The following is a 13,009-nucleotide window of genomic DNA, read 5'->3' as shown; positions in this document are numbered from 1 at the left end:
GGGAGCTGAGCAACTGCAGAGCTCTTAATGGTGGGTTTCTACGTGATCCCAGGGCCAGATCCCAGGGCCTGGTGCCAATCAGAGCTGCTCTGACGCCAGCTGAAGGCCTGGGACCAACATGCGGTGCCCTGGCGCCGAACCCTGCCCTAGCCCCCATTGCCCCAACCCCCTGCCTCTAGCACAGGGAGGCTGAGATCTCGCTTTTGCGTGCAGCCCCCCACTTGACAGCACGAGGTGCTCAGCCCCGCCACGACGTCCCGGACGGTGCGCTCCAGAGGCCAGCTCTCCTCGGCGAGGCCGCGGCCCGGTTTGCCTCTCCACCTCTCGTGGTAGTCGGGGGAGAGGTCTTGGTGGGGCAGCATCCCGGGCAGGCGGGCTGGCATCCCCACTCGCTGGAGGCGTGGTTTCTGAGGAGTCTTCCCCTGCAGGGGGGCCGCTCAGGATATCGAGATCACCTGCAGCGGAGGAGGAGACAGGGAAGTGGGAGGGAAGGGGTTAATGCATAGAGAACAGAAAAGGAAGATCCAGGGACCTGGCCCAGAAGGTCACAACTTCCTGTCGACAGCAAGACTAGAACTCAGTTCCTCCTGCTCCAGAGCACTGACCTCTCCCGTTTGAATTGAAGGGAAAATCTCCCTCTTGCTGTTAGCAGTATAGGGCCTATGACACACAGTAAAACCTAGATGCCTTATCATGCTGAGCATGGCACAGACACCCCCTCCCCAAGATCGACACTTCCCATCACACCAGTCACTTCACAGACACCCCCCTCCTGAGTGAGATTGGGGCCCCCCCAATCACAGTGACTGGACAGACACCCCTTCCTGAGTGAGATCAGGGGCCCACATCCCATCATGTGGGCATCGCCCCGACAACACACCCTCCCCCCAAACAAGATCGGGGCCCCCCCATCACACCAAATGCCGCACCGAACCCTGGCTCCTCCTCAGCCAAGAGCAGGGTCCCCATTGTGCCAGGTGCTGCACGGACACAAGGGGAGAGACAGTCCCGGCCCTGAAGGTCTTGCTCTCTGAACAGATCAAAGCCTCACTCTACAGATGGGGAAACTGAGGCCTGGTGAGAGGAAGGGACATGCTTAAGGTCCCCCAGCGGGGCTGGTGGCCGAGCCGGGAATAGAAGTCAGGGCTCAGTCTGGCACTTGCAGCGGGAACAACAGACAAGTCCCAGGTAGCAAATCCAACACTAGCCCCACGTCAGGACTAGACACTGGCAGGCTGCGACCTCTAGGCACTCGCGGGCCTCAGCCCAGGCAGTGGGGATCAGCTCCAGCGCTGACGCTCACTGTGGGTACACCGGGGCAGGGCTGACTGAGCCTAATGCCGCGTGGTAACACCGTTCCCGGCCACGCGGGGTTCGTACGCCCCATCACAGATCCCCCCAGCTGGTGGGCGATAAGGCAGGAAGCGCCGGCAAATTTCCCAGGGAAAAAATTGCCGTCGGCTTCTGATTTGTCATGGGAGCAAATCTGCTCTGGGAGCTGCTGGAGGGGGACCCTAAATCTGCCCTTCTGGGCAACACTGGGCTCCCTGTGCTGCTCCTAAGAACTGAGCAGCGAGCTACACCCCTACCCTGGCGGCGCTGGGGGGAGCAGACTCTCAGTCACGCCCTGGCCTGTGCCTAAGCCTCAGCGCGCTTCACTGACATTGAATTAAGCCTCACAATGCCCACCTCCGGGGAGGCAAGGTAGGGACACGGATCCCAGTTTTACAGGTGGGGAAACTGAGGCACAGAGTGGGGGCGTGAGCTGCCAAGACGTCACGCTGCAAGTCAGTGGCAGAGCCAAGACTAGAACCCAGGAGTCCTGACTCCCAAGTCCGCCCCCCCCCACGTACCCCACTTCTCTCCCCAGATCCAGGAATAGAACCCAGGAGTCCTGATTCTCAGCTCCCACTCCCATTCCAACCAGCAGACCCCCCTCCCCTGCCATTGGGTACCCAGCAGCCATGCACCCCCCCCCCCCCGTCTCACCTGCCCGTCTCCAGCGGGAGCCCCCACAGGTGAAGATGACGGCCCGGATAAACTCCCTCCCGCACAGCTTGACGCCGTAGGGTGGGTTCCGGCCCTCAGCCCCCAGCCTCAGCTCCGAGAGCAGCGTCCCAAAAGCCAGCGCCAGGAGGAGCTTCTGCATGGCTGCTTGGGGCGGCGAGGCCAGACGAGCTCCCAGCTGCCTCCTGAGCCCCACGGCAGCACCCTTTATAGCATCCCGCCCCCTCCCTGCTGAGGAGCCCCTCGGAGACACCGCACAAAGGGTGGCCTTTGGCCATCGGCTCTGGCGCTATCTCCCCAATTAGCTGGCCGAGTCACTCGAGTGGCACACAGAGACCTTTCCGTGAGCGCGGGGGGAGACCAGGGGGGCATCAGCCCTGGGTGCCAGGGAGCGAGACGCTGATAACCTTTTGCTGGTTATCGCCGTGCCGCGTGGCGGAGGGACAGACAGCGGCTGCGAGTCAGAGACGGCCCCCGCCCGCTCTCTCTCTCTCACCCCCCCCCTCCGTGCATGGATCATCCATTCAAACCCCCCTGTCGTCCCTTCACCCCCACAGCTAACAAGGCCAGGGGTCAGAGCTGCCCATGCGGCGCTGCCGGGAAGGTGGGAAGCTCCTGAGGGCCCCGCTCTCTTGGACCAGATTCTCCCACCCCTTGTGAGGATCATTAGCCCCACTTTACCATGGGGGGAAACTGAGGCACAGAGAGGTCTGGGACTCTCCTGATCTGTCACAGCCAGTCAGCAGTAGAGCTGGGGACAGACCCAGGAGTCTTGTCTGTCTGCTTTGCTCTCTCCATCCCGGGAGTCGTTCTGGGGACCTAGGCTTTGTGGATGGCAGACAGGCCATTCCCTATAGGGAAAGCTGGAAGAAAGACAGTTGTGAGGTGCTCACAGCTACTCCAATCCCAGCCTCTGCCAGCAGGGGGCTCCGTAGGCAGCAGTGCAGGAACACATGCAGCCATAGGCGCATCACCCAGCTCTCCAATCTCATCCCTTCAAGCGCTTCCCCCACAAGCTCATCACCCCGCGCAGGGCGTTCTCGCATCACCCCAGACAGCAGGAGCAACTGTAACCTTTGCTTATCTCCTTTCAATTATGTCCTTCCTCCTCCGATGCGAGGGGCCTTGGGCTGTGCAGCAAATGCCAGCCTGTGGTGCAGAGATAACCCCGGCTGGAGCACGGTGCAGCCCCTGCCCTGCCAGCTGATAACTAATATTTCCAAACTCAGTCACACTCCGCGCTCTCCCTGGGGGGGACGCTCTCTGTGCTGGGGAGGGACAGCGCCACCATGTCTCCTTTGACGTTTCTTATTCTTCTCTGGAGATAAAGGAGACAGAGCTACACGTGCCGCTTCCCCCAGATTCATGTGCATTTCGCACAGCGACAGCTTTGGGGCAAACGCTTCCCCTCCCCAAACACTCCTCGGGCATCCACCGAGTCGGTTTTTAAAGGCGTGTTCCACGAGACATGCAGACTGATTCAGATCTTACCCCAGCATAGCTGCACCAACTTCACAGGTGTCACTCCTGATTTAAGTGACTTCAATTGAAGTTGAAGGCTGGAGCTGTCCCTGGGGGGTGGGGATTTGAACCTGTGATGACAGGAAGTTTCACACCTGCTGCTTCAGTGCCCTGAGCCATCTCTTCCCTCAGAAAGCACAAGCCAAGCTGCATGCATTTGGTAACGATGCTGGACTTTTACCTGAATACCAGGCCTAAAGTATCAATTCAGGGATCTTGGGAATCTGAGAAACAGGTTTCCTTCTTTGTCAGTTTCATCCAACAGGCAGGGGATTGCACAGGCTCAGAAACAAAAAGCTGTGAGATGACAAGAGAGGGGTCCCTCTGGGCCTGGCTAAAGCACATCGGCACAGAGGACCTGCCACTCCCAGGTGAGGAACTGGGGTGGATCACGCACCCTTTATGCTTTCTGGAGGCTGCTATCTCATGCTCCAAGATCTCAGTTCTCATGTTACGACCGCAGAGAAAAACCGTTGGAATGTGGTCAGACACTGGCAGTCAGGGTGATGGGCATCGGCATAGAGCCTAGCAGGGAAACGATACAGGGATGGCTCCAGAGAACTTGATTGTCCACTGTCCGGAATTTGTTTATTTAGTCCTTTATACAGGTGCAAAGTAAGTGTCAGACATTCCCAAGTCAATACGGGAGTATAGCACCCACCAGACACCAGTATTAATGACTGCACAAGGGGCAGGCAAGTCAGAATCTGGCTCTGTGGCTGTCAGAAGTGTGTCTGTGTCAATGGGGCGTTCACTTTGAAACCTAACAGTGGGTTCTTAAAGCATCAACATCACTAACTATTTCAAAACTCGCCAGAAAGGGAGACCGAGGAGCACCAGCGAGTGGAATCATGTTCTGGTGTCTTGAGAGGGTGAGAGGGCATGCGTTTTGGGGAAGGGACCCTCTTTTTGGTCTCTGTTTGTATAGTGCACAGCATGATGGGCTCCTGGCCAATGGCTGGGGCTCTTGGGCGCTATCATAACAACATCCTTACTTTTTTCCTTATTTTCCAGTTTGACTCCTGACCATTCGAGGAAAGACCAGCGGGCCATCAGATAGGTTCTCCTGAAGGTAGAGACCAATTATCTGTCTAAGATTCTCATATGGAGCCTTTGTCACCATAGCATTTGAGCACCTCACAATCTTTTAACGCATTCATTTCCCCAAACCCCTGTGAGCCAGGGGAGTGTGATTAACCCCATTTTACACATGGGGAACTGAGGCCCAGCGAATTGCCCTTGGTCACACGGAGAGGCTATAGCAGCGCAGGAAATTGAAGCTGGATCTCCCACGTCCTCAGCTAGCATCCTAGCCACTGCACCATCCTTCCTCTTTATGCATCATAGGTAGTCAGGAAAAGAAAGAGTGCACCTGGCCAGGTGTGTAGTTTGGCATGTGGGAGCAGCTACAGGGAAGCTTGCCTCCCTGCAACTTGTGCTGTGCGGGATGTAATGTCCCAGGAGCACCCCCGCCCCTGCAGATTTGTGATCAGGACAGCAGCCTGTGTCAATGCATTTCACTGAGCCTGTGCATGCTGTGGGCACAGCTTAGAGCAGATCCCCAATGTCGGGTGCATGCTTGTGCAGTGCCACCGAGCACCCAGTGATGTCATCTGCATATCAGTGACATCACTGCCTCACAAGGCATTGCATCACTGTGGGTTTTTGAAGCACAGTGTGATGTCACACCCCGCGCAGCGACGTCACAGGTTTGAGATAGGAGGTGGTCAGTGGCCCATCCAGCCACAGCAGAGACAGGCAGGCCACCACCTGTCCTCTGCTAGTCAAGAACTACATTTCCCATCACCCCACAGGGCAGAGCCCGCATGCGCATTTCTCCCACGCTGGGGCGCGGCTCTACAGTCCCCAACTGCCGCTTCCTCTCCAACTGACTGAAGACGTCTGTAACCAATCGCAACCCGCCAACGCCCTGACTGGCCAATCCCAACCCGCCTCCTCAACCCCCCCCCTCGTCCCACCCCGAGACCGACAGAGTACCTGCCCAATCAACGTGGAGACAGACATGGAAAGTAGCCAATCAGCACGCTCCAAGCGAAACAGACCAATTAAAACCAGACTAGGAAGCGGGACATTGAATGAGTAGCACGGCCTGCAACCAATCAGAGGGAGCAGGGTGCAGATTGACAGCCAGGGTACCCAATGGAGCGGCCAGCTCCGTCCAATCAGCCCCGGGGCCTCCCTCTCTCCCCCCTTCGGCCCCGCCCGTAGCCGAGGTGGGTAGCAACAGTTGCCCCGGTGAGGGAACACGGAGGGCGCCATAGCCACGGTAGTCGTGGCGACCAGGAAACCCGGCAACAACAACAACAACCGCCCCGAGCGGACCCCCTCCCCCCCCACCGACTAATCGATACCCTCCAAAAATCCGGCACCGCCGCGGCCGATGACCGGCGGCTCCACCCGACCCCGGCGCGTCGGATCCTGAAGTGAAGCCGCCTCCGCGGGGCTCCGCGACCGGGCCGCGGGGAGGGACAGTTCAGGTGGGTCCGACTCTAATTCCCCCTCCACACAAAATGGCTGCGGGGGAGGGGGGGGGCCGCGCCCCTGAGAGGAAAACGGGGGCGGGGGAGACAGTCGATGACTCGGAGTCTCGAGGCTGCTCGCGCCAGAGGAAGGCGCCGCCCTCGCTCCAGTGAGGGCCTGGCCGTTGCCCCGGGATTAAGAAGGGCCCAGGCCCGGTGGGCGGGGCTTACAGCGCTCCCCGGTGATTGGTGGGCGGGCGGGCCAATGAGAAGAAGCGGGGCAGCGGGGGCCACCAATGGGGACAGGGGAGGGGGAGGGGCCGACAGGGGGCGCCCCTGCCCCCAACACTAGGGTGGGTTTCCAAAGTGGGGGCGGGGCTCCCCCCCGTGATGTCATAAAGCGCGCGGCAGCGTCAGGGGCGGTGATGTCATGCGGTGACCTCACAGGGCCGGGGACCCCGCTGGGGTTTTGTTGGGGCGTCACTCTGAGGCGCTGCCGGGTCAGCGAGGGAGGCCTCCCCCCCACGCCGTGACGAGCCCGAGGGCGCATGCCAAAGTCAAGACGTTACTCCGGTGCCGCAGGTGTCAGAACGCCCACGCGTGGCCTCAGAACCGCTTGGCACCGTGTAGCGGTGGCCATGTGCTCAAATATACGAGGGTGGCAAAATACGCACAGAGGAGGCATTATGATATCATTGTATGATGTCAGACTCGTCCTGGCAAAAGGGGGTCTTGCCTCAGAGCGGCGTTGGGCCACAAGAGGTGATGATGATGATACGTTGAAAACTTCATGTCTTAACCCGATGGCCGTCGTGTGGAGTCAAAAGGTGACGGGCGGTGACAGTGCCTTTGAAATGTCATCACTCCACAAGGCCTCACGCTGACGTCTCAAAACACCATCACGCTGTGGGTGACACGTCAGTATTGTGTCAAAATGGCATCAAAGCTGCCGCTGCTCATGCTTGTGCAAAATGTCATTGTGACAGTGTGTCAAAGTATCATTGTGTTGTCACACTGTGGCACTGGACGATGACAACATAGCATCAAAATACCACAGATCAGACACAGCACGATCACATTTCCCAGGCCCTGGAAACAATTGCCAGACCCATGAATGTCCTCAGTAAATTGAATCCTGTCAACAAAATTGGAGCAATTCAGGAAAATTAGGGATGGGGACCATTTGCCAGGGAAATTATCTTCTCCCTGGCTCTAAATTACCCATTCCCTGGCTTTAAATGTTCAGTAGGGGGTGGATTTGCACCTTCTATATATTTTCCTGTGGTTCGCATTACTGTTTCGTAACTTTATTATGATGCTGCGTTTATCTTGGGCTGTGGGTCCTTTGTGTGACTTTTCCCTTGATCTCCTGCTGGGCATTTCACAAATAAATTGCAAGGGGATAGGTAAAACGGGGAGGAATGAGATGTCGTTATACATAGAGATGAGGCTTGGGGGGAATAGCTACTAGGAGTTGTATGGACGTTGCTCAGTTTAGGTTGAGTGAAAAGGAAGAGGAGGCTCTTACGTTGCAAAAGTCGGGATACAGGATATAACCTTGCAAGGTGCTGAGTGCCCTCAACATCTCTTGAAGCCAGAGGGAGTTGAGCGTGCTCAGCATCTTACAAGATCACGCCCTCTAATCAAGGATCTTGGTTGTAAATTTGTCATTCCAAAAGCCTGGAGAGTTTTAATTTGTTCCTGTCATCCATGCCCTTTTGTATCAGTCTGGCCCCAGCCAGTGTTAAGGAAATCACATGTTTTGTGAAGAGAGTCCAGCACTTTGTCTCATGCATGTGGAGGGGAGGATGCTGTTCACAGGATCTAACTGGAGAACAAAGTGCATGAGAAAAAGAGACAAGCTCGGCAGAATAGTCTGTTGCTTTGATCCTTGGTGAGACAAATCTGTCGTTTATAGGGCCAGTGGAGCTGGTGTGAGTGGACACTTTGTGTCATTAAACACTAAAATTAACACAAATAAAGGGAAACGCTTAGGTTAAAGATCATATGTTTTTTAGAAGTGTTCCTGCCTTTCTTTGAAAGGAAGAGTAGTTTTGTGATTAAAGTACAGGACTGGCAGTTAAGAGTTCTGGATTCCATTTCTAGCTATATGAGAGGCTTCCTCTTTGACTTCAGGTAAACCACATTAACCTCTCTGCCTCAGTTTCCCTATCTGTAAGATTAACATAATGATACCCACCTCCCAAAAGCATTAAGAAATTTAATTCATAAATGTTTGCAATAGACAGTGTTAGAGAAGTACAGAATAGCTGTAATTATCATTATCTGTGTTACTCCTGACACCTTCAATTTATAAAATGAAAAGATTTTACAAATCAGATTCACGTCTCACTATTTATGCTGGGTCCGCTGAATTTGGTCAGTTTCACTTTTATTTCCTCACCAATTTCACCTTCAGGTTCTCAAGCAGTAGCTCAGTACTGCAAAGTTGGCAGCCACTGGGGTCTTTGCTGTTGTGGTCCCCTCCTTTGTGCAGCAGACATGGGTCTTCCCGAGCATCTTTGTGTGCTTACAGATCCACACAAAGCACTTCCAGACTGGGTCCTACACATTATGAACTCTGACATTTAATCACAAGGCTCAGGCTGTTAACCTGAGGTTCCTGGCCAAATTCCAACTCAGGTGATTCCATTTTGCTTCTGCAGTTTCAGCTGGATACAGGCTTCTTCTTCAGTCCCTGTCCTAAACCATATGCTTGCTGTGTGCTGTTAAACAGCTGCCACATCGCCCCCCAGAGATGGCTGCATTTTAGTGATAATGCCAATGTGTAACATGCTCCCTGGGATTCCTTAGAAGGAAAAGGCTCTACAGGAACATGAGATTGTTATTGTTATTTGAGCTCATTGTGTAAGAGTTTTTAACCTTCAAACCTTGGTGAATTTCATGCTGGTGAAAGGTGTTGGATTGAGATCGCTCTGCAGAACAATGACAAGGCAAGCTTCCCCTGTGCATGTACCCCTCCTCCAGCCTTGGAGGGACCCACTCAGGGGTAAGAGGCAAGTATGGCCCATTTAACCATTAGCCAAGACAGTCAGCTAGGTCCCACTGTAAATCCTAACATGCTGGGGGAATTTGTTCACAGCACTGTTGTCCCCAGATACTATAGAAGCCTGGTTCAGGCTTGCAGGGTAGATGAGAATGTTTAGATAAATCAGAAGTATTCAAGTCATCAGGGCCTGATGAAATTCATCCTAGGGTGCTTAAAGAACTAGCTGAAGCAATCTCGGAACCATTAGCAATGATCTTCGATAACTCCTGGAGGACGGGTAAGGTCCCAGAGGAGTGGAGAAGGACAAACATAATACCTGTCTTTAAAAAGGACAAAGAGGACCTGCACTTAGGAAGGAAAAATCAAATGCGGAATAAATGGCTAGGTGGTAATATAGCTGAAAATGGTCTGGGGGTTAGAGTGGATCACAAGTTGAAATATGAGTCAACAATGTGATGCAGTTGCGAAAAAGGTTAATATAATATCATATATATTCTTACTATAATTCTGGGGTGTATTAACACAAGTGTCATATATAAGACACGAGGTAGTTGTCCCGCTCTGCACGGCACTGGTGAGGCCTCAGCTGGAGTTGTGTGTCCAATTCTCGGAGTCACACTTTAAGAAAGACGTGGACAAACTGGAGAGAGTCCACAGGAGAGCAACAAAAATGATGGAAGGTTTAGAAAATCTGACCTATCAGGACAAAATAAAAAACTGGACATGTTTAATCTTGGATAGGTCGACGGAGCGGGGACCTGATAGCAGTTTCAGATCTGTTCAGGGTTGTTATAAAGAGAATGGTGATCAATTGTTCTCCCTGGCCACTGAAGGTAGGACTAGAAGGAATTGGCTGCATTTGCAGCACGGGAGGTTTAGGATAGATGTTAGGAAAGGCTTTCTAACTATAAGGATAGCAGAGGACAGGAACAGGCTTCCAAGGCAGGTGGTGGAATCCCCATCATTGGAGTCTTTAGGAACAGGTTAGACAGACACCTGTCAGGGATGCTCTAGGGGGCTGGATTTAATGTCTCTCTTGAGATCCCTGCCAGCCCGACATTTGTGTGATTCTATGAGATTAAACCATGAGATGCGGCACAATTCAGGATCATTGCTTAAACACACTCCAATCCTGTCTACCGTGCACAAGCCACCTGTCCTGTGCCGTTACCCCAACCCAGTAGGAAGGAGAATGTGGACAAGCCCCTAAGGTGGTCACTAGGAATTGGCCCGTGACCACTTCCAAACTCATTTTACATGGGTCACTAAAGTAACTCTAGGTGCTGGCAACTTTTGGTCGCTACCAAATTACCAATGTAGACTGGGACCAGCAGCCGAGAGGTGACCCCTGAACCAGCCAGTTCCCCCAACACCTTGCCGCTGGATTGGGATGTCTCTCTCTCATTCCCAGTGGTCACTGAGTCTCCCAGCTGTCTGCCGTTTGCATTCAGCATCTTGTGCAGAGGAAGCTTCCATAGCACATTGTTAGATCGTAGCAGCCTTGTGAGCTGTATCCTCTGATGGGGGCATTCAGTAGCCCTGAGTGTTCCTTTGCTCTGAGGGAGGAGGGAGGAGGACAGGCTAATGCAATCCAGAGGTCCTTTCAGAAGGTTTTATGTGCCTGATTTGAGAGATTGGCCCTCTTGCTCCGCAGCATTAGAAGAATCGGCAAGTGGCTGGAGCCAGGAACTTGCCCCAGGCCTAGGCCTCAGAAGAGGCCTCGCACCCATGTGGAAATGCAGGCCCTTCAGCATCTCGGAGAATCAGGCCCCGTATTTGTTTGCTGTAATTCATTCTGGGGGTGGGGAATGGATCTAAAAACAGACAGGTTATTTCCAAGCTCGGCATGTTCCTAAAGGAGTGACCAAGGGCACAGGAACCTTTGGAATGTGGATTGTGCCTTGTGCCTTCAGCTGAGCACTGCGGCTTTGCGCATGCTGTGGCCTCCCTGCCTGCCGGAAAGCGATCCTGGCTATCGCAGTGCGGTTGGCATGTGGGAAATGCCTGCCTAGCCGCATGTGCCCATGGCTGCAAATGATCCATAGGGGACACTTAGTAATGTCAGAAAAGAGAGGTCTTTTCATTGGCTGAGAAGCTCTTCACATCTTCAGTGAGATTTGCAGCTATTAACTAGGTAATCCTCTCTGTCCCCACAGGAGGTTACTATCCTTATCCCCATTTGACATATTGGGAAACTGAGGCACGGAGGGTGGCTTGCTCAAGGTCACAGAGATGGGTATAGAATCCAGGTGTCACCCATACCTCTCAGAGCGGGGACTAGAGCCAGCTCAAAGGTCTGCTTTAAGAACTAGAACTCCTCCTTCCGGAGGCGCTAGGCAGTAGTTCTTTCCTACCTGATGCTTAGACCTCTAAGCCAGTGGTTCTCAACCAGGGGCCCGCCTCCTGGGGGGCCGCGAGCAGGTTTCAGGGGGTCCTCCAAGCAGGGCCAGCATTAGACTTGCTGGGGCCCAAGGTAGAAATGCCTCACCGCATGGGCCTGAAGCCCGGGGGCCCTGAGCCCTGCCACCCAGGGCTGAAACTGAAGCCTGAGCAATGTAGCTTTGTGGGGGCCCCTGCAGCATGGGGTCCCAGACAACTGCCCTGCTTGCTACCCCCTAACGCCGGCCCGGGCTTTTCTGTGCAGAAAGCTAGTTATTGTGGCCCAGATGGGCTGTGGCGTTTTTATAGCATGTGTGGGTAGGGGGACACCTCAGAAAGAAACGGTTGAGAACCCCTGCTCTAAGCCAGCTCTCCCAGCTGTGATTGTGGCAGCAGGCTGAGTGCTGCTGGGTGAGAAGACCTCAATCCCCAGCCGCTTTAGAGGTAGGGGGTGTGTGTGTACGCTCAGATACTTGTATCTACTCACACCCTTCCTTGGGGACCTGGCGGTGAGAGACAAAGGAGCAGCCCTGCCCCTGGCATGCCCAGTGCGTCCGATGGTCCAGAACCCTCACACCCAAAGGGTGGTGGTAGGTAACAATGAAAAGCTGAAGGGTCATTGATGGAAACCCAGCCCCTGCTACATGTGGGCTTGGCCTGGGCCCTATCGGGAATATTTATTCAGATGCCCAGCCTTCCATGTCCATATCCAGCTCCCTCCCCTCAGAATATCAGGGTGCCCTTATCCTGTAGGTTAAGATATTCATGTTTTTTAGCTCATTATCATAGACATCACCTATTGCTAAAGCAAGTTTGTGGTTAAACATCTGCCAATGATTCTATCCTAAAATACCCACGTCCAGGCTCAGCTCAGTGTTCTTGAGGTTGCCTGGTGTCATTATGAACCAGCTCCCTCTCTTGAGCAAGCTGTTCCCAGTTCCCCAAATCTAGGGTAACTGTCAGGCCATTTTCTCAGTGCTAAGGGTCATGGGCCTGCTTTACTTATGCTAACCTGCTTGAGCCAGTGTCTTACAGGACACGGGCCTGTAGATTCCTTGCGTTACTGCTGAGCAAAATAAAAGGCTACGGTAGCTCTGTGGGCTCTGAGAGCCAGCGAGGTGGAAGGGACAGGGAGAGCACGCAGCTGGGAAGCACACCAAGGGCAAACAGGCACCCCTAGACTGGCTCTGGGTGGGAGCTTTGGCAGATCAGAGTGACAAATGAAAACTGTTGTCGAAAAGCTTTAGGGCAGACTCTAGGGAGTCATGACTCCTCTAACTCCGGAGTCTGGGTTGTTGTCTCTGAGAAGCAACTGATGGCCTTGGCTGCTGCGTACAGCACGTGATTCTTATTACTTCTCCCTCAGAGACCCTGGTCTAGGAGCACACACACCAGAAATGTTGCTGTCTGAGCTTCTGTCCTGATCTTTAGCAGTGCGGGAAATGGATTGGTCTATGCAAAGCTGAGTGGAGTTGCTCCATGCCCTTCCTCAAAGCACTTCCCCTCTGAGGATCTCAACTCACTTTACAAATATTAATCAATCCTTAGTGTTATCTCTGTTTTACAGATGGGGAAACTGAGGCACCAAGCAGCAAAGTGACTCAGCTGAGCT

The 13,009-nt window shown here is 53.9% G+C and overlaps 2 protein-coding genes across 5 annotated transcripts in view; one reads left to right on the top strand and one right to left on the bottom strand.

Annotated features, from left to right (window-relative positions):
• Window positions 1-146: 146 nt before the first annotated feature.
• Window positions 147-2,464, bottom strand: RLN3 (relaxin 3). The gene is given in 3 exon segments (XM_044995242.1): window positions 147-374; window positions 376-455; window positions 1,990-2,464. Coding segments are annotated over 3 exon segments (468 nt in total). The 5' UTR covers window positions 2,150-2,464.
• A 4,242-nt stretch (window positions 2,465-6,706) lies between these two features.
• The window catches only part of RFX1 (regulatory factor X1), a 49,584-nt gene continuing 43,281 nt past the window's right edge, over window positions 6,707-13,009 (top strand). The window contains exon 1 of one of the 4 annotated variants that reach the window (XM_044994632.1): window positions 6,707-6,835. The gene's annotated coding sequence lies outside the window, so the exon portion shown is untranslated. The remainder of the gene's footprint in view (window positions 6,836-13,009) is intronic. The other 3 variants (XM_044994631.1, XM_044994635.1, XM_044994633.1) reach the window with 3 other exon arrangements.

Source organism: Mauremys mutica, chromosome 20 (genome assembly GCF_020497125.1).
Source record: "Mauremys mutica isolate MM-2020 ecotype Southern chromosome 20, ASM2049712v1, whole genome shotgun sequence".
NCBI lineage: Eukaryota > Metazoa > Chordata > Testudines > Geoemydidae > Mauremys > Mauremys mutica.
Note: the sequence above shows the minus strand (reverse complement) of the source record. Positions and strands in the feature narration are given on the sequence as shown.